The sequence below is a fragment of the Lagopus leucura genome, unplaced genomic scaffold (assembly GCF_019238085.1).
Source record: "Lagopus leucura isolate 7727_CA_CO unplaced genomic scaffold, USGS_WTPT01 Super-Scaffold_1, whole genome shotgun sequence".
NCBI classification, from domain to species: Eukaryota; Metazoa; Chordata; class Aves; order Galliformes; family Phasianidae; genus Lagopus; species Lagopus leucura.
The window spans coordinates 22315029-22335795 of NW_024962250.1; the positions used below are offsets into that span (position 1 = coordinate 22315029).

General features: G+C 51.7%; 1 protein-coding gene across 2 annotated transcripts; it reads right to left on the reverse strand.

Annotated features, from left to right (window-relative positions):
* Positions 1–4337: 4337 nt before the first annotated feature.
* Positions 4338–20002, reverse strand: ISM2 (isthmin 2). Of its 2 annotated transcripts, none has more exons than XM_042870461.1 (6): positions 19498–20002; positions 10474–10734; positions 9764–10124; positions 9228–9368; positions 8331–8402; positions 4338–7888 (listed from the first exon to the last, which is right to left on the reverse strand). In XM_042870461.1, exons 1-6 carry the CDS (start codon positions 19630–19632, stop codon positions 7371–7373), a joined length of 1488 nt encoding a protein of 495 aa, XP_042726395.1. In that variant the 5' UTR covers positions 19633–20002; the 3' UTR covers positions 4338–7370. The 2 variants fall into 2 exon arrangements, with proteins under 2 accessions (XP_042726395.1, XP_042726391.1); XM_042870457.1 differs by having other exon boundaries at positions 8331–8408.
* Between the last annotated feature and the right edge of the window lie 765 nt (positions 20003–20767).

Consider the following 20767-nt stretch of genomic DNA (forward strand, 5'->3'; position numbering starts at 1 on the left):
ATAGGGTAAGACTTCCCTGCATCCATGTTCCCTCACTGTACCCTTCAAGGCCATCTGGCTGAGAAAGGTGCTGGAAGTATTTCCCTGGGATTCATGTGCATGGGTGAGCTACTGTAAGTGTCTTGCAGGATGCAGGAGGCTGACATTGTATACATGCACTGATGTTACTGCACAGCATGTGTTTGTTTTTAGACAATCCTGGACTGAAACATGGGAAATGTGAAACCTCTGTGAACATACTAGCCCAGATAAGATGAGAGCTTTGATAAGAGAAGAGCCAAATTTTTTGAAGATGGAAGATAAGCTCATTCTGAGTTAACTTGAACCAAGCCAATACCTGAACTGCGCTGTACTGGCAATGCTTGGCCCGCTGACCACGCTGTGGCAGCAGTGCTGCTGTCTGTGTAGCCTCACTGGCACAGCTGAGCAAGGGCCGCAGAAGACAGGCTGAGCTAATCACCTGCTGCTGGAAAACTAGGAAGTGGAACAGGAAGGCAGCTGAAGTGGAATTTTAATTGCCTTCCTTTCATCACAAACTTTGGGCATCCTGCTGCTACTCTTAATAGGACACGCTTTGGCCTCAGCCAGCAGCCTGTGAGCAAGAGGCTCTCAGGCTCTGGGTTTCGCTCAAAGGCTGCCTGAGGGCTTGTCATCCAGCAGAACTGGCAGCCATAAGTTATGCCAGTGCTGCCCCAGCTGGCTCCATGCGCCTCGTGCTGGCAACCCCCACAGGACAGTTAGCCAGGCTGGGGCTGCTCTTCACAACATAGTGCATGAAATTCATCCACTCCTGAAGGAAAGTTGGTGCTAAAACGCCAGGCTCGGAGCTAGCACTTAGGCCAAGAGACAAAAGGTATCAGGATATACTTACTGTGATGGGGCATAGTAGTGGCAATGCCTTACAGTACTGCTGTGGAGCCTCACTTTACTTCATGCTGGTCAAAGTCTGCCTGTTCTCAGCAAAGCATCCACCTGTCCATCTAAAGGTGACATCTGGTGCAGCCATACAGATGCTAATGAGGTGCCCCAGACCTTTGCTTTGCTTGGAAGCATTAGGAGATCTGGACACAGTTTGCAGACCCTCAGCTATTTGGGGAGGGAGAGGTATGTAAGATGAGAAAGAAAAGCAACTTCATATTCCTGTGCCAAGACGGTCTTCAAGAATCTCAAATGACACAAGCTAAGAGGGAAAGGCTTGTGAATGAAAAAAAAAATCCAACAACAAAAAACAATAGTGAAACAACCAGAAAACGTAAGTAAGCAGTGAATTTTTCACAGCAATGAGACATCAGAGATAGATGTTAAAGTTTAGAGTTTAAAATATTCTTGACAAAATTGAAAAGCAATTCAGGAGAAAACACATGCACATTTGACCTTATTGAATTGCAAAGCTTTGCACTGGGGCAGGAACAACCAGTAACACGCATACACGGGGAAATGACAGGCTTGGAACACATTTGTGAAAGACATTTAAGACAGGTGGGTTATGGTGAATTCTCAAATGAAAATAAATTTCAATAATGACAGAAGAGGAAAAAAAGCTGCCCAAGCAGGTCTGTGGGCTCTGTGAAGAAATCTTTCCATAGAGCATTAAGATAGCTCCAGCTCCACAGCTTTGTTCTGAGCTTGCACATATCAAGACAGACGTGGCTTACATGGAGAAAATCCAGCGGTGGGCAACAAGAATGAGTGCAGCTTCTGAGGAAAACCTGACAGACAGCATTTGTTTAGTCTGGAGATGAGAAGATAGAGGAGCGAGGCAGGGGAAGAGGGATTGCAGTGATAAAAGTCTGCAAATATGTGAGAAGTAGGAGCAAATAAGGAAATAATATGCTCTCTGTGACCACTGCAGATAAGATGCACCAGGCTTAAAACCTAAAGGATTTAGGTTGGCTGCTAGGAAAATGTGAGAACAGTAAATCTGAGGAATACAGCGACCTCTCCATCTCTGGAGAGTTTTAAGACCAGGAGAGAGGGCCCACTGGTGAGAGATGATTTACCCACGTCCCCATGGCAGAGCTATGTGATTTTAGGAGGTCCCATACAAATCCATTATCTGTGATCCACCACTCCAGGTGCAAAGGCCTTTCTCCTGCCACATCAGAGGCCCTATGGTGGTCCCACAAATGCTGCTCAGCTCCCAGAGCCAGTGCCTGCAGGACAGCCCAGCAGGGTCTGCTGGAGTAGGGTGTGCTGCTGGGGATCAGACCACCTGGGGGACCTTGTGTGGGGCCTGGCAAGGCAGGGCTGTGGTCCCTACTGCGAGGCCCCATGCTGGGTTAGGAGAATAGCTGACATACCTTCAACAAAGCAGGGGCCAGGCCCTGCCAGCTGGGCTCATCTCCGGCATTTCTGCAGGGCAGCTGGATGCTGCCTGGCAGGGGAAGGAGGGCAAGAAATTCCTTTCCCAGTTGTGAACATGGGGGCCCATCCACTGTGTTGCTACAGCGATGTCCCATTGCAGGCTAGAATGCTTGATTTCTGCCTGGAAGGGTGTTCTTTCCATCTCCAAAGGCTCAGGTTTAAGTCAAGGCCCAAGGACTATCATCACAACCAACTTTGCTGTGTTTCAGACAAAGGCCGGACCTTGTGCCCCAGACTGCTCCACTCCACTGCACATTGGGTGTCAGGGAAGTGGTGTGGCTGAGCCACACACAAAGCTGCCAAACTGGGTTGGGACAACTCACCAGGCTGAGAAGTGGTGTGTGTAGAGCAGCAGGCAAAAAAACAACCTGAAACTGCTGCAGACTGTGGTCTCAGACAGCATCTCCAGTTCTGGTGCTCCCTTTCCTCTCCTGCAGAGCTAGGGCAGTAATTCGTCCTGTTTCACCTCCTATTCCTGTAAGATTTCTGTAAGAGTTTTGGAGCAAGGCCCAGTAACACAGAGACCTCATCTGATGGATAAATGCATGTTGTATGAGCAGTAACTTCTGATTCCAGGAGCAGAGTGACTTTTTGCTGTTTTCCTGAGAGCCAAGCTCACCCTGCTACCCCAAGTCAGGCTGCAGGCAATGGTGGTTTTGATGCAAAGGAGACCAATGGGAGCTTGGTGTGTTGGAGCATCCTTTGCCTGGTGGAACAGCCTGCAGCCCCCAGGCAGGGGCCAACAATGGCACCAGGCAGCTGCAGAGCAGAGCCACCCACTGCTGTCCCAGATAGACTTTGACAGGTGCACAGCCAGCACAAGGCAAAAGGGGTAAGAGAGGGGGAGGGTAAACAGCTGGAAATAACAGGAGCTTGCTTAGAAGTGGTCACAATTTATGCAGCAAATTAACAGCCACAAAAAGCTGTGATCCTTAGAAAGCTTTGCTAATCCTCCTGCTATCATTAGCTTTTGGCTGTGGAGCTTGTTTGCCAAATCAGTTTTCCAGCTGGGAAGATGCTGTGTTTTTCTCATCTGCTCTCATGCACACACCTGTCATTAGCAGGGTGCTCCTGTAAGGTCTGAGTATGTAATAAAACTTGGCATCAGGGCTGAAGCACAGGCAGTGCACCTCTCAGCAGCCCCCAATGACCTTGTAGGAGATTTCCATCATTTTGTGCGGAATTTCAATTCCTGTAGCCCTCCCCTGGCATCCCTTGGCTTCCCATTCCATGTTCTTGTCCTTCTTTGTTATTGCTGTTAGTTGAACCTCATCGATATCTTACAGCTCTTTTGCACTCGAGGCATGACAGAGAAAGGCCTTGTCCCACCAAGCTCTGCAATTAGCCAAGCCAGGAGATGGGGAAGGAGAGGTAAACACAGATACATGCAAAAGTGACAGAAGTGGGGGACACACATGGACAATATCTCTCTCTACAGTCAGTTTACACCCATACACATACACAGCCCCTGTCTACCAGCATCACCCACCCCTGCTTTTCAGCTACCACAACTCTCACACACAGTCCATACGAAGGAACCATGTACATGTTGGGGATGGACAAAGCTTGGAAAGAACATGAGACCTGAGCCTTCTGCACCATTACAATTGCACAATTCAAGCTGCCAGGATTTGAATCACAATTATAAAAGAAATCCAAAGTACCCTGGTTTGCATCCTTCTGCCTTGTCACCTTCTGATTGGAAATAGCATCAGGAAAATCAGACTCCTTTGAGCATTTGTGATCAACTGGAAACTGCTGCTCACAACATTCAGAAGCATCTGCATGCACTTCTGCTATTGAAATGTGCTCAACATCACCACATGCATATGATAAGAAAGCAAAGCCACCAGGCTCCTGCAGCACAGCAGTGAAGGGACCTGAGGCACTCAGCACTCAGTGCAGCAGCATCCTGCACAGACAGAACAAAAGGTTCCAACAGTGTATGCTTCAGTCCCAACTGAATGACATCAGCAACACACACATACATAAAGTGCTTTATTGCAGTGTCAGAATAAAGAATTCTCTATGAAATTTTGTAGAAATAAATCTCATATATATTATATATTAAAAAAAAAAAAACCAACACAATAAACTTATAGAGTGGAGGGTAAGAGATTCATCACTTAAATAGCAGTGGGATGGACAGAATCTTTGATGGCACGTAAAAATAAATGCTTGCTCAATGTCTACTTTTCTTATGGTGCACTGCAAAGCCTCCTGGTGTGTAAGGTGCGAGGGAGGAACATCACTGTTGCATTCTTCCTGCTCCAGTTCATGCCTGTAACCTTCCAATCCACAGGGGCAGCCAGGCAGAACAGCCACTTGGCTTTCAATCAGAATTTTGTAGGGGCCTAATGCAATAAGTGTTTCTACTTGCCCTTGGATGGTAACTGCATTTACTGCAGAAATTACAGTTACTTTTTTGGGGGGGTTAGACTGGTTGATATCCACAGTATAACCATGGGAGTGGGCAATACCTGGGTAACAGCCCTCACTAGGGCTGCTGCCTTGGGGACCAGTGAAATAAACTGGCTGAGTTACCAAAAGTCTCTTTCTAGATAACTATTTACAGAGGTCTCCCTTCCATGCACAGGTCCAATACTGTCCATGAGGAACATGCGGTTGTTTGCATTAGTTAAAGATGTCTTATGGGAATTAAATTGCTCTGAAACAGAAGGCACGAAGCTCATTCTTCCACAGCTCAGCACTCAATTTATTTGCTTCCAGTACTAATGCTTCCATATCTGTCAGTGAGCATCCTTGCACACATCTCAGGCTCCCAGAACCAAAATGCCAGATCACTGTCATTCCCTCTGGACAATCTCCTTATGAATTACCTCTTCATAGGAAGCTAGGGAGCAAACAACCACTTCAGCTAGGGAGCATGCAGTAGTGATTTACCATGGTCTGTATTTCCATCCATGCTTGTTGGTTGCATTTTTCTCCTTACTCTTTATGTAATGCCTGACATCTTAAGACTGCATGCCCTTTGGAAAATGGACTGCACCTACCTGTATTTTGGTAGCATCTACAACTGGGGTCTGTGGATCTAAGTGTGAAAAAACAGTTAAATAATTCAGCAGTAACCTCACTAGTATTTTCATTTTACCAGCAATGAAGTTCTATTTACTGATGTCTATGGATGCAATATTCCACTAGTAACTGAAGCAAGAGGATCAACAGATACTCAGCTTATGATCCTAGATAGTCCTAGAAAGACTGTCCAAAGAGCTATCTGACTATGGATGTTCACTCATCCTGGAGAAGGCTCTTGGGATTAGGACAGAACTAGCACAGGATGGCCAATTCAAGGCCAGCAGAACCTAGACAGACATCTTTTGGTCTGACAGTGTTCTGCAAAAGAACAAGGAGTAATCAACTGCCCTAGTTGAAATCTCTAGTTCAGAAATTACTCCAGTCTTCTTCCTGTTTGCTTGAATTGCTCTTTTATTTCCTCTGATGCAAAAGATTTGCTAAATGAAAGTTGAGAACAGTTTCAGCCAGTTTCAACTACTGAATGCAAAGAAATCAAGGTGCTCAGCCTAACTTTCCTGTGTGAAGTTCAGGAGCTCTGCAATTCCCAAAAACATGATGGGAGACACTGACAAGAATCTGTGTAAGACTATAAAAAAAAAAAACAAAAAACAACAGGCAAGACCAAAGTGGCCATGGGGAGTGTCATGATTTGCAGACACCATGTATTGACACTACTAGCACGTTTCTTCCTCAACTGGAACAATGTCTGCTTGTTCAGCAAAGCAGCAAGCCCCAAAAGTAGCAGGGTGCAACCAGGACATGCTTCTCTTGGTTGCCTCTTGGTGAGGGTCTAGGCAAACACCACACAGAGAATGCATTCAGAAGGACAAGAGATGAGCAGCAAACTCAAGAAAGGGCAAAGTCACATGCTCCCAGTGGTGATTTGTCCTCATCACCACAGGGAACTTGGCTCAGAACTTTTTGCTCCTCTTCCAGTAACAGCACCAAGTGGTGGCTTGGCTGCAGTGGGTAGGAAATGTAGGACTTTCTATGCCGGGCCATATTGAACTGGCTTCTAAGCACTGAAGCCTGCTGGGGAGCCACCAGGAATCTGAGACAGAGCAGGGCTGGTGATAGAACTTGCACAGGGGCAGACAGCTTACTCTCCTAAGCACTGAGGTAGAGAGGCTGCAACGCAGACCTGTATGGTTCTCCTGTGAAGAACTATTTCAAAGGTCCACCTCTCTTACACTTTGGCACTGAGTGCTCCCTTTAGCAGCTAAAACCAGAGAGATAAGATGATCTTGCCACAGAAGCCTATGTGGCCATTCATTGCCCTGCCCCACATATGCTCACTAATCCACAAAACCTTGTTAAGCCTCCACCTTTTCCTTCCCAATTGTGAATGCAAATAGCCAAGGAGAGGGGAGGCTCCATTCCACATACAGTGCTGGGACAGCCCTGTCCCTTTACGAAGCACGATCCCCTCTTGTAGAAGAGGCCAGCACGTGCCAGGGCAGGCACACCAACAGAACCAGGCAGCCCTGCCTGCATCCAGCCAGCTCTTCAGATGCAGCATGACATCAATGGGAACTGAGGCCACTCCACACTGCAGATGCTCACTCATAGCTTGCATTGCAAGACCATGGAGGAGACCCTAGAAAAAGTACAAGGGAGCAGACCCTTTTCCCCTGACACTAGCCCCTGCCTCTCATCCCCTGCACAGCTCTGCAGTGCCCAAAAATGAGCAGGGCTGGGGGCCTGCCCCAAGTGGCACAGCTGGGGTGACACAGTGACAAACTCCTGCACCCTCACAAACCTGCTGGGAGCTGAGATGCCCCACTGAGGCGATGAGACCCTGCTCCATTTGGCCCCACGAGGAGCCCATCAAGAGGGCTGGAGCTCAGCTGCGCCTTAAGGGAGGGTAACACGAGGGATGGCTCCAGCCCTTGCAGCATGGGTCAGGGCAGGATCTGTCAGCGGCCAGATGCGTGGTGGCCCCATGTCTCCTCTCAGCATGGCTGTGGCTAGTACTCCTTGGCCTCCTGCAGCTGGGAGAGGTACTCCTCCTCAGCCGGGTTGTCTGCACACTGCTGCCCATTGTTGGGTGGTCGCACAGCATGGTAACGGCTCCAGTCGCCCTTGCAGAGGATCCAGGGCAACATGTCCACCTTGTAGTGCAGCTCTGGGGAGAACTCAGTGCTGATGAGGTTGGGGACGCCAGCACCCTTCCCCCGGGTGATGAGGCGAGTGTGCTCATCATAGCAACAGTGCTGGGCCGCCAGCGTCGTGCTGTCAAGGGAGAGCATGGAGCGCAGGCAGAAGCGTGCTGTAGGCTTGTAGATGTCCAGGCGCTCTTTGGGGCCACTGGCATCCCGCCAGCGGAAGCTCTTGCCCTGTCGCTCATCCCGCAGGTTGACAGCACTGTAAACAGCCTCCAGGGGATAGGAGCAGGGACAGCTGGGCAGGTCCGTCAGCACCTTGCTGAGGTACTTGGTGAGGAAGTCACTCTTGCAGTTCAGCCACTTCTCACAGCTGTCCACATCTAGGAGAAAGGCAGAAAAAGGGTGAGGGCACAAGCACCCCTCCTTGCCCTGCCACTGCTCATCCGCAGCCTTGCCAGCTCCACCAGAAGACTCCACAAAACTTGGCAGAAGCCACCAGGCTTCTTGGAGGGGAAGGACAGCAGCATCCCGCCATGGCAGAGCTGCAGGAGGGTAGGCTGCAGGCTGGCTTCAACCACTGCAAGCCATGGAGTAGGACCGCTTTCATCGTATCCTTCATGGCTGTGGGAGTCACTGGGTGTCCCAGCACTGCTGTCAATAAAACATAGCTAAGCCTGCACATGGCAGTGCAGGAGAAAGGAGCAAGGTTTGGATACAGACCAGGGAGCCTCTAGGACAGCCCTCCCAGCCAGCTGCATCTTCCCACAGGGTTTTGTATGAAAGCACCTAGGCTCTCAGCACAAGGACGAGGCAGAAGCTGACCTGAGTTGAATAGCTCTGTGGTGTTGTCACTTCTGAAAGGAGTCTCCTCTGTAGGGAAGACTATTTCTCCCTCTGCTCCTTGAGAAGGGAAAAAAAAAACCAACAAAGAATCACAGAATGGCTTAGACTGGTAGGGACATTAAAGATCATCTAGTTCTAACCCCCTGCTGTGGGCAAGGTTGCCATCCACTAAATCAGGCTGCCCTCGATCCCATCCAGCCTTGCCTTGAACACTTCCAGAGATGAAGCGTCCAGAAAAGGAAGGCAGGCTTTTTTTCCTCCCTAAGGGCACCTCTCCCTCCACTGCTTTGGTGACAAGACCCTGTGCCTGTAGGAGGATGACATGCAAGACTAACTGGCCATAAGGGCACAGACACAGGGATTATGCAAATCTCAGTGCATGGAGATGGCTCTCCGTAAACCTTGGGACTGGATTTCAGGCTCCCTGCGAGACAGGTGTGAGGCGTTACACAGGGAGCTGGGGTTTCAATCCACCATCCCTGCACTTTACACAACTGCCTGTGGCACCATGAAGCCCCACCAGAGCTTCTTCATGGAAATAAGCACCCACATTCATTATTCCAGATCATATCCAACTTAGCTAGCTCTTGAACCACGAGCAGTCCTTTGGATAAGAGGGATTTGGCACTTCAAACTCGAGAGGGCAGCCAAAACTGGGGCCTGCACATGGATTTGAGGAACAAGGGTCCCCTTGCTGACCTGATAGCTAGGAGTGTCCCTGCCTTGAGAGCAGACTGCTCCCTTTGCCCTTTTCCCTCCCTCCCCATGTTGGCAGCAGGTCCAGCCTGCTGAGCAATAGCAGTGGGGGCATCAGCCTCTGCTGGGGCAGAACAGTGTCCCAATAGTGCTTGAACACCAGGATGGCCAAAAACTCACCAGGGCAGCGTGGCAGGTCACAGGTTCTTGACTCTGTTGCTGTGCAGGCATAGCCACAGGACCGCGTCCTCTTCTGGTTGCCACTGCCACAAGTGATGCTGCAAGGAGACCAAGGACTCCATTCCTCCTCATCTTCATAGTCTGCATGTGGCACAGGATAGGCAGAGAGGGATGAATCTTGCAGAAAGCCTCAGCAGGAAGGAACCAGCAGTCACCCCAGATATTTCTCAGCTCTGCCCTGTTCCTCAGATGCCATTTACAGGACACAGGGCCACCTGCGGTGCCTAGACACATGATGCTCAGAGCCAACCCCGCCCTCACTGGCAGCCCTCAAGCAAAGACTCTCATTCTCACAGCTATGCTCATGGTCTCTGAGACCCAGCCGTCACTGCCCATTCCCAACCTCCCTGGTGCTCAAGGTCCCCTGGGCATGGGTGCTCACACTACAGTGAGACAGGGCTGTGGGTGGGCTGAGCAGGGGAGGATAGTTCTGGTTTGCAGGACAGCTGCTGTTGACCATGCTCAAGAGGACTCACCATAATTATATTTTTCTTTAAAGATCCAGTTCTTCTGATTGGGCCACCGCTGCTCCCAGTCATCACCTACTCCACTGAGCATGGACTCCTCCTCCTCATACTCCGCAGTGTAATCTTCTTCCTCTTCTTCATCCTCATCCTCCTCATCTTCCTCCTCATCCCTGTCCCCTACACCCATATTGTCATCCTCCTCCTCCTCCTCTTCCTCCTCACTGGGGTCAGTGTATTCCCAAAAAAGAGGCCAGAAGAGGTCCTTGTGGGACAACCACTCAGAGGACGTCAAGGACCAGTCATTGCTTGTTTCCTTCAACAGGTCCATCTCCATCTCAGCCTGAGGATCATCCACCACTTCAATGGTTACCTGGAAGCCAGATACAAGGCAGAGTGGCGAGTCAAGGCATGGCTGATGGCATGGCTGTGGCGTGTCCTCAGGCATAAGGACTGCTCCATAGCTGCTTTGGTATACAGGACTACGAGCACAAGAGATCTCATCATTCGGAGGGACTAAGCAGGGTCAGAATGAAAGGCATTGTTTGTGGCAACGCTGCAGGTTGGCCAGTGGAGCCCCTCAGAAGCCGAGCTGCTATTTGCACCTGTGACAATTGCCAAGATACCAAGACACAACCACATAAAGCCATAGAAAGCTGCTCTTGAAAAATTTTCTGTTAGGGAATCACTCAACCCGTATCCCACCCAGCCCTGCTTCTCACCTGAATGTTGGGGTTCTGGGCGCTCAGGTCAACGTTGGCCAGCCCTGGCAAGCTCTGCAAGTCCAGCATGAAGGGCAGGCTTTCCTCCTGGCCAGCACCACTGGGCTGGGGCTGCACCAGGCTCCTCACTGTTTGCTGAGCGGCTCCACGGCGCCGATGCCGCCGTGGGCCTGCCTGCCCGCTGCGCCGCAGGCCTCGTGCCCTGCCCGACGATGGCAGCTCCTCGTCCCCGGCTGCACGGGGGTCTGATGAGGCAGAGACCTGCAGGGGGAAGAGGCAGTGAGGATGGCCCCTCGCTCACCCAGCCATCTCCTGAGGGTGGCTGCTGCCCAGCAAAGCAGGATCTGCTCTTCTCTGCTGAACAGTTCTCCTGCCTCATCTCACCGCAGCATGGAGCAGAACAATGATTAACAATTAATTAACACCAAGAGGCCTGCGTTGTGCTGGGACCTCAATGCACTCAGGCAGCCTACAAGTCTGCTCAGGCTGTGCTTCCATCCCATCAATCACCCTCTCTTTGCATGTCTCTGCTGTCCCACTCCTGGTGCCACCTGGTATTCCACTTTGTTCTCCCTTTTTGGCTGTTTCATGGTTCCTGGCAACGGGTAACATCAACGGCTGCTCATGAGCACAGAGCTGCCAGAGCTCATGTGATGGGATTTACAACAAGATTTCTCACCTAGAGAAATCACTCTGTGTATCAGTACTAGTGCAGATGACTTAAAACTAAACCCATGTTGCTTTAAGTAAGTGAGAATTAAGATGCTGCCCAAAAACTATTGCAAGGAGGAAACAGAACTGTTGATATAATCAAACTGCCTTTATTTCCTTGGGAAGAATGCCCAGCCAAATACAACAAAGCAAACTACTTGTATGTACTACCAGTGACTGTCTGCCACTGCCACCTCAGTGACACACACACAGAGCCCTGCTGCCCAGCCCTGAGTGGCCTGGCAGGAGCGGGCAGGGACCCTCAGCTGCCGCACAGCCAGGTTGGCTCTGTGTCCCCACAGCCCTCACCTCCACACTAGCATGGAAGGGTGTGAATCAGAGGGATGAAATCAGAGACGGAACAAATGGCAAAGCCCTATCACGGCATGGGTTTCCCTGGGAATTTCCCCAGGGCCCTGCGGCTCCATACTGGGCGCAGAGGTGTCCGAAGCCCCAGCAGCTCTACCAAGCGTCTATTTCTGGCTGCCTGGCTGAAACCCCCTTTTGTTCCCAAACTCTCGCCCTCCGCCCCAGCCCAGACGAGTGGCGGGATTAACCAAGAGTGGCATGCCCCTCCCCACGGGGGATGCGGAGAGGCATTTCTACCTGCAATTAGAGCCAGATGGTTTGGAGAAGGACTCCCCTCCCTTTCATCCTGATCACTGGAGCACTTCAAAGGCAGCTGGAGCCCGGCCAGGCTCTCATGAGCACACACAGCCTGTCCCCAGTCCTGTGCCTGCACATCAAAGCCCGCATCCCCCTCCCCATTCCCGGGGGAGGGAAAAGAGCAGCAGGAACACTGCTGGTCCCTTGGCTGCTGACCAGAGCGGGCTGGGCGCAGGGAAGAGCCTGTGACAGACTTCACCAGATGGGTCCAGAAGAGCAACCCCGCTGTCCCTCCTCGAGGCCTCCAGCCCCTGCCAGGGAGACAGGGAAGGCTGGCCATGGCCTCACGTGCTGGGCAAGCGCTGGCCACACAGCACTGCCCACAGCACTGGGCCTGATGCAGCCCTTGGGCACAGCACAGCCAGCAGACGCTGGTGCTGGAACATAACAAGCTTAATGGGCCTTAATGGGTAAGCTCCTTTCACAGAGGACCCAAATGTAATACACGTGGAAATGAAGGTCTCCAGCAATGAGATCCGAGCTCACTCAAGAACATCACAGCGACTGAGCCAGGAGCAGACTCTAAGTCTCCAAACTTACACCCACTGCCTAATTCAGATTTTACGCCCAAACAAGCTGAAGAAATTCAGAGTACTGTTCCCACAGGGAAAATGTAAAAGTGTCACAGAAGAGCGAGCTGGGGAAGCATTACTGGGCAGACAGAGCTCCCTCTGCTCCCAGATCCCTGGGGGCACAAAGACACCTGCGGGTGTCTGCCTGGGTGGCCCCCACAGGTGACTCACAAAAAAGACCTTGCCTGTTTGCAGCTAAAACAATCCTGTCTACAGAGCCTTTGCATGGAATTTATGCATGAGGTCGTATTCAGCTTGTCCTCTCTAGCCCAAACCTGGCCATCAGTAAAATGCAGCAAACCATGCTGTTGGCAATTCCCATCTTCTACCATCAAGAGAGTAAGTTTGCCACCATGCATCAGAAATGCACAGCATGGTGCCTGGAAGCCGTCAGTGTCTCCTGGCCATTGCCCAGTTCTTGCCTTCCTCAGTGACCAGCTTGTACTAGCAAAGGAAAAACCAAACTAGGAACTGCCACAGCCCAGCTCCAGTTCCTCCCTTGTCCACATGATGCCCAGTGATGTCCTATCTGGCTGGGAAAGAAACAGCGTTTTGTTCGATTTGTGAACACTGTGCTTAGGCTGAAGGCTATAAAATCAAAGTGGCAGGATCACATTTGCCTTCCTACAGCCCAGGAACTCTTCCCAAGTAATCCCAGCTCTCCCATGTTTAGAGTCACCTAAACACTTCAGGGCACAAACTGAGCATAGGCATTAGGAAGTGGAAGGAACTTGTCAGCAATTCACCCCAGTGCCACACACATTTTGTACCTAACAGGGCTGACAAGGTATACAGAAAAGGTGTGGGGAAAGGCCACACATTTTGAAGAGAGATTAAAAGCTGATATTTTCTCATTTCTAGTCCAAACAGTTCTATTGAAGTTGCTTGGAAATCTGAAAATGTTGAAGAGAACAGCTGCAAAACCGTTCCAGGGCACCAAAGATTTCTCCAGTTAAAGATTCATACAATTCATTTGTCAGGTTAAAAAGATAAAACAATCAACTTGATTTCCCACTTCTTTAAGGAAACAACCCATCAGGCCCCAGGGACTCTAATCCAGAACAGAAACACATAACAGGAACCAATGTTAAAACACATAATAGGAATCAATGTTTGCGAGTCAAAGCCATACAAATTTAGCTGAAAAATAAGAATCATGCTTTGATGCTGTAGGTGACTAACCACATGAACAAGCTAACACAGAAAGAAGCTTTATCTCTTGTGGAGGCAGCCCTGCACAAGGTACTGGCCCAAACATATATAAAGCATCTGTGGTGGGAAGAAATTCAGCAGAAGAAACCTGACTGTTTCTTCTGGTCTTAAAAACTGCAACTTGGCTGTAAACTCTATGAGACTCTGGATTAACCCTGCGTTAAAAAAGCAGTTTAAAACCTGCAAGCATCATCAAATCAGTCCCTGTGCTAGGCTGTCCTATGACAAAACTTTGCTGCTACCCACATCACCAATATGCGTCCCCCCAACAGCATCTCATAGCCGCTGAAAGCTGCCAGATCTCTACATATGATCCCAGTGGCAGCACTCCTTGCACCTCCATGTGTTGCTGAGCAGAGTTGGTCTTTGTTAGCAGAATAAACCCAAGCCAAGCACACTCCAGTCAACTCACATGGGGCAAAACATCGATGGAACATGTGCACTGGCACTTGGAGGATGTTATTTCTGCCTGCTCCTATCCCAAGCTGGTCAGTGGGAACATAAACTCACTTAGTTTGAAATCTGTGCACGTGTAAGTCAGATGAGAGGCAACATTCAAGTTATGCTTGGGGGTCATTAACAATGCAGTGAAGAAAATGACACCTTTGCTGAAAGCTGTGTGGCACTGTGGGCTATAAGGAATGGAGATTTTTTTTGTTGCTTAATCATTATTGATTGTGTTGTTTCCTTTATACAGTTTTACCACGTTATACTGAAATAAGAATGCAACCAGAAGTATTAATTTTTTCCTGAACAGAGCTGAGCCTACACAAGCATCTTTCTACTCTTTTCTCCAAGCTCCCTCTGACTTTTCAGCATTCATCTTGTGCTTTATGGCAAACCTGACTGCTCATGAACCGGCAATGTACCAAACAGAGAGCAGAATTTTCTTTTTTGACAGAAGAGCTCCTGAAGATCACACACCTTCAGCTTCCACTCTTCTTTCATTCTGTATACGTTCTTACCTGCATGGGGGCTGTAATGCAAGCAAAGGATGGGACCAAGACCTCCCAGCTGCTCTGCTTGCCTTTTCACCTAAGGATCAACTCATGTGAGTTCTTTTTTTGGTTTTCTTTTATCAAATAATGACACAAGCAGCTCCCTTTATGTTCTGGGAGAGCTCTGTAAGTGCTCGTGGAACAGATGAGGCACTTGGTTATTGCTCTGGTGTGGGAAGACCTTGTTTTTAATGGACCAGTAGGAGCTGGCACCAAACAGAGCCAAGCAGATATTGCACCCCCATGTCTATAACTTTCACAGTTATCAAAATACTTCAGATCATAAGGAAACACTCTAATTCTAAATGGCCATAGCCCAGTTGTCCCTAGGAGGGAGCTACAGGAGGCAGCATCAAAGGCTGCCTCACGTCCCCCATTTATTGCCATAACTGTGGAAATTGCAATCTCAGAACTCTTCCAAGGTCTGGGACTACACTGTCTCTAATTCAGAGCCAGACTCAGCAGGGCAGACACTCCAGCATGGAGAAACATGGCTGTAGGGAGCCAGGACACCGTGTGGCTGTGTGCAGGACCAAACGGGGCCAGCAGGATGTCCAGCTGGCACAGCCAAGATATCCCTGCAGCATCTGAGGCCCCAAGCCTTCCTCGTGCTGAGGGACTGCGCTCACAGGCCAGCCCCAGCAGGCCACGCTGCAGGCGGGGGCATCTCGCCTAGAAGGGCCCTCCAGACCCTGCAGCTGCCCAGCTGGCTGGATGCCAGACAGAGCACAGCACTGGGAGCGGGACCAGGGCCCCTCAGGGACCATGTAGAGAGGGGAACAGGCAGAGCCATACCCTCTGGTTCTCTCAGGTAAACCCCTTGCTTGGGCACATGTTTTCTGTTAACATAGCTGAGCCCTAATTCACATAAGCTCTTAATGTGCCTGACTGAGTTGCCGTTAACTTGTTGCAGCTCTAAAACCCATGTGCTCCAGTAACCATTAACTTGTTCCAGCTAATGACATACATTTGTCAGCCTGGGTACCGCAGCCCTCTGACTGCTCCAGCTGCTGCCTCTTCCACCACTGCAGCTCAGGCAGAACTTTGAGACCAAAACCCTCAAACAGAGCAGAGCAAGTGTTCCCGTCCCTCCTCCCCACAGCCGATGCAGCGCGACGCAGTTCCTGCCAAGCAGCCTGGAGTTCTTTCTCCCAAGGAGAGAACAGCCCTGCACAATGATCGCCGCCACAGCTCAGGACATGTTCCTGGCCCAGCTGGGAGCACCAGGGTGCAGCAAAAGCAGCAATAACTGGGAGGAATTTACAGTGTTTTTTTCCCTTTGAAGCTATGTCCTTCCCTGGGAAATAAATGCAACCCACAGTCAAAAGCTACTTGGGGCTGCTGGGCAGGTGGGTCACCATTCTCTTGGTGTCTTCATCTCTAAGGCACCTAAGCTCCTCAGGCCAACCTGAGTCCCGCCACACAGGAGAGGTACAGAAGCTGAGCAGCCCTGAGACACAGCGTGCTAGCCAACTTTTACAGCTGGCCATGTAAAAGCATCTGACAGCCTAATGAATGCTCCCCTCAAAAATGTTCTATTAGTAAAGAAGTCCTCACACTTTTACAAACTTCTGTCTGTAATGGGAGCTTTTTTACACAGAAGAGCTGCTGCCTGCCCTGCCCTGCCTCTTGACTGTGGTGTTTTCATTGAGCACCAACAGACCACAGTTGCCACATGGTTGGGAACACCAAGCGGCCCGGCCTGCCTCACCCTACCCACGGGGAAGTGCCAGGTGGATGGTTTGGGAATAATTATGAGTGGAAAAATGTTTACTGATTTCATGGAAAGCAAAAGGCTCCTTTCTCCACTCCCAACCCTAAGACACCACCTAGAAATCCCAGATGCATGCCCCACACCAGCTTGCTCATGTGTCACAGCTGCGCTTGAGGGGACTGTGGCTGGAAGCACAACTGCCATCATCAGTCCTTAAGGTATGCAGGAGCCCAATTCCGTCAGCAGCGCTCAGCCCCAGCTCCAGCTGCTGTGGGACCGTGGGGGCTTTTGGTCCAGGCCAGCAGCAGCAGGGGAGATGGGAGTGCTCTCCAGGAACACTCGCTGTGCCAAGGAGATCCGGGCGATGCCTAGAGGTTGTGCCTAATCCCTTCCCTTCCGTGTGCCTTTTGCAGGAACCCCTTTGATTCTGGCTGTGGGGCCGCACAGCCATGTCTGCACTGCGAGAAGGAAGGAGCCCCCGGTGGTGCAGCTCCCCTGCACCCAGCTCCCATTGTTTGCGCCTGACTAGGCCCCAGGGCGGGAGGGTTTTCAACTGTGTTGACTAAGATAATTTGGCACTCCTCAAAAGGAAATTTGCTACAAAGGGTAAAGTACCTCCCCGCGCACAAAGAGTCCCTTTCAGGGCGGAAGGATGCTTCAGTGCACGTTTTGTGCCTGCAAATCCGACCTCTGCCAAGGACAAAGCCAGGGACAAGAACGCTTAATTGCTGAAGAAATGAAAAGGTAAAAAGCACATCCGCAGGCAGTGACTGCCGTGACGCAGCAGGGCTGCCCGCGCAGTGACAGCAGTTAGGCTCTGGGGCCGGGTGCCACCTAGACCCCTCCTGTCCCTGTAGTGTCCCCACGCAGCGTGCCTGCACTGCCAGGTGCCGAGAGAACTGGCCATGGCCCGGCAGCTCCAGTCCAGCCACTTCCTTCCAGCACAGCTGACCCAACCTGGCTTGGGATCCCTTCTCTCTGCTTGCAGTGCCAGGCACGCACCACCTGATGCCACACTTAATTCCATGTGCTCCTCCAGCCTGGGCCCCCAGCTGCTTGTGATTTTGATCAGAACTGCCACAACTACTTCATTCAGCAAACAGAACATCTCAGTGCAGAACTTTCATTCCAAACTCTGTTTCCCTTGCTTCTCTCACTGCCGGATGCGATCGGTCAATACCGAGCACTGTTCTTGTTTCCTTACTTCCCATGGGCCCAGTTACACCAGAAGCTTCACAAGCCTATGATCTACAGTCAGTACAGCCCTTGCACTGTTTGGCATTTCTTTTGTTACCATCGTTTATCTCTCATCACAACAGCTTTGCTTGCAGCCTCAGACAGGGGAACTCCAACAGCACGCTCCTGGATCTCACAGCATGGCCTCACTGCAGGAGACTCACTGCCAGCACAGTGCTGGTACTGCTGCTGTTAAAGGTACCTCTATGCACAACTATACACAGTAGCTGTATTGGTGAACACAAGTTTGGTCACTTCTAGAGCTTGCTTTGCTGTTGTGGTGGAGCATCACTCATTTCATGCTTCCTAGAAGAGCATTGGAACTGATTTGTATCAGTCGGAAAGAATCCAAACATCTACCAACAATGCTCAAAGCCAAGATTTTGGAATCCAGGGAGTTTATAAAAACATATTTTGCATTGAAACCCCCTGACTTCAGAAACAAACAAGGCATTAAGCAAAGTGACGAGCTGTCCCCACAGGGACACAAGCACTCTGAGCACTCTGTTACCCAAACCTGGAGTGTTACGTGTGAGCTAGGGATACTGCAGTGAGCCCCATGTCTGGCTACGAGGCAGCCAGCCTGCAGGAGAAATCCCTGCTGTTCAATTCATGCTGCTTTGGAACCCCTGCACCTCCTGAAACATAGCCAAAGAGCTAGACAATTTGTAGATGGCTTCTCTTGTTAGATTTTCAGGTGCGGTTTGGAAGAAAGAGAATTAATAAAAAAGATTCAAGAGTAATTAGGGCAAGGCTTTTCTGCACAGTATCGCAGTGGAGAGAAAGCAAATGTGAGCACTCGATTCACTTGCAAGGGCTGAAGTGAGGCGCCCTTGCAGGTGTGCAGCATCTAGGACACACCAACAAGGCTGCACCCATAAAGCATGCTTTGCCTGTCCTTCCTGCAACTAAAAGACTTTCTAACTCAAAAGTGCTACAATGGCCTTTTAATTTTTCTACGTTGCTTTAGCACAGAAAGGCAACTTAGGCTCAGTAGAGATTACAAAAAATCCCATTTAAATTTAAATGGAGAAAAAAATGTTAGTTTTATTTAAAGATGTTTAATTAGAATAAGTCATCACTCTGTAATTGTTTAATGGCTGTGGCTGTCCATCTGCCCCGCTCCATCACTTCTGTTTTTCTCCTGCGGGCCCCTTCGTCCTGCCCACATCTGCAGGGCATTACCCACAGTGTAACCAATACTCCAGATGTGGCGGCCCTGCTGCCATAGAGACCGGACCTATCGGCTCTGCAACACGAACCATCTGTGCCTATGACCCAAAATCACTCCCGCTTTCCTTAACCACCGCACTACTGCACTCGTGCTGTCTGCTGCAGCTCATGCTAGGCACGACTGCTCTCAATTCATCATGGAATCATCACAGAATCGTTTGAGTTGGAAGGGACCCTGAAAGGTCGCCCAGTCCAGCTCCCTAGCACTGAACTTTCTTGCCTACATGCGCCAAAAACAGAGGACTCCCTCTCAAAACGCAGCTCCCACGTGTTAGTAGATACGGCACAACACCGACCACCTTCTCCCCGCCGTGCTGCTGCGTGTGGGAGCGCAGGGCTCCGCTCTCCGTCTCACCCGGACCTCCGCCCTCAGAACTCCGCGCGTTGGATGCCTGCGCTCCTGCAGGAAGCGGGACACGCTGTGCGTGCTGCTGCGGTCCTCGGCACAACGCTCCCCATTCACGACCAACAACCCCGCGCCGTACCTGAGAGCCGCGCTCCTTGCCTCACACCGCTGCGACGCGAGATACCCGCGAGCGGCCGCCGGCAGCAGCGACTCTCCCCGCTGCCGCCCGTACTCACTACAGGGACGGACCGGCAGAGCCGCAGCACCGCGGGCCGGGCTCCTCCGCTTCTCACCTGGGCCCCCGCGCCCCGCCCGTCGGCCGCGCTCCCCGCTCACCTCGGCCAGCTTGGAGCTCCTCTCCCGGGGCCCGCCGCGCTGTCTGCTGACGGGCAGCCCCCGCACGGCGGCCACGAGCGCTGTCAGCAGGACGAAGCCGAGGACGAGCACCACCCTCCCGCCCGGCAGCGGCATCGCTCCGTGACTGTCCAGCGCCGGGCACGGCGACCCTCGGTAGGAGCGGGGAAACCGACCAGAAGGAAAAAATATATATATATAAAAAGTAAAAACAATAACAACAACTACTACAAAAAAACAGGGGCAGGGAAAAAAAAAAAAAAAAAAAAAAAAAAAAAGAAAAAGAAAAAGCAGAAGCGCAGCCGGGGCACGACGGGCTCGCCTCCCGGTGCCGCCGATGCTGAAGGGCAACTCTGAGCGCTCCGCAAGTGCGTGCGGGAGGGGGGAGGAGAGGGCTTCGCCTCCCCACCCCCTCCGGGCCCGCGGCACTCTGATTTCTTCCTCTTCTCCTCCCCCACCGGAGTCACTCCCCGGGGCCGCCGCTCCTCTGGCGACGCCGCGCACCGCAGCACCGCCGCCCGTCGCGGGACGGCTCCGGGCCGGACCCCGCCGCGCCTCCGCCCCTGCCCCGCTCGGGGGTTCCGGGCGTCCCCGGGCCGCCCCCTCGCTCCCTCCGAGCGCGGCCCCTCCGGGGCTCCGCCGGCCGCTCCTCCCCTCCCGGCGGCGGCATGGCCGCGGGGCCGCCGACGGGCTCTCCCCGGCGCTGCCCCACCGCCGGGCACGGCCCGGGGCTCTTTGTTCCGCGGCGCTCCCTGCCGCCGGCTCGCCTCCTCGGCGCCGGCCCCGCGGCACCGAGCGCTGCCCCGCGGGGGACCCCCGCACGGCGCTAGGGCGGCCGCGGGTCGGCGGGGCCCGGCCCGGCCGCGTGACGCGAGGAGGGCGCGGCGCGGCCGCAGTGAGCGCGGGAGCGGCGCCGGGCGGAGGGGCGGGAGCGGCGCGGAGGGGGGCCCGGAGCCTCCGCCGCCCCCGAGAAGAGCTCCTGCGCGGGAACGGCGAACGGCGCTGCTCCCTCTGAGCGCCCAGCTCCCCCAGCCCTGCAGACGGCATTAAGGAAGAGCAAGCAGAGCTTTTCTTTTTAAACTCTTTATTATGCAGAACATAGAATATAGTTGAATGGATTCTTTTTTTCCCAGTTTTTTTTTTCCTCCAGTTTTCTTTTAAAACATGCATTGTTACCTTTTTAAAGTCAGTGTACCATCCATTTATCTTTTCCCTGTCCACACAGCATCCAACCTCATGTTAATCCCCAGTG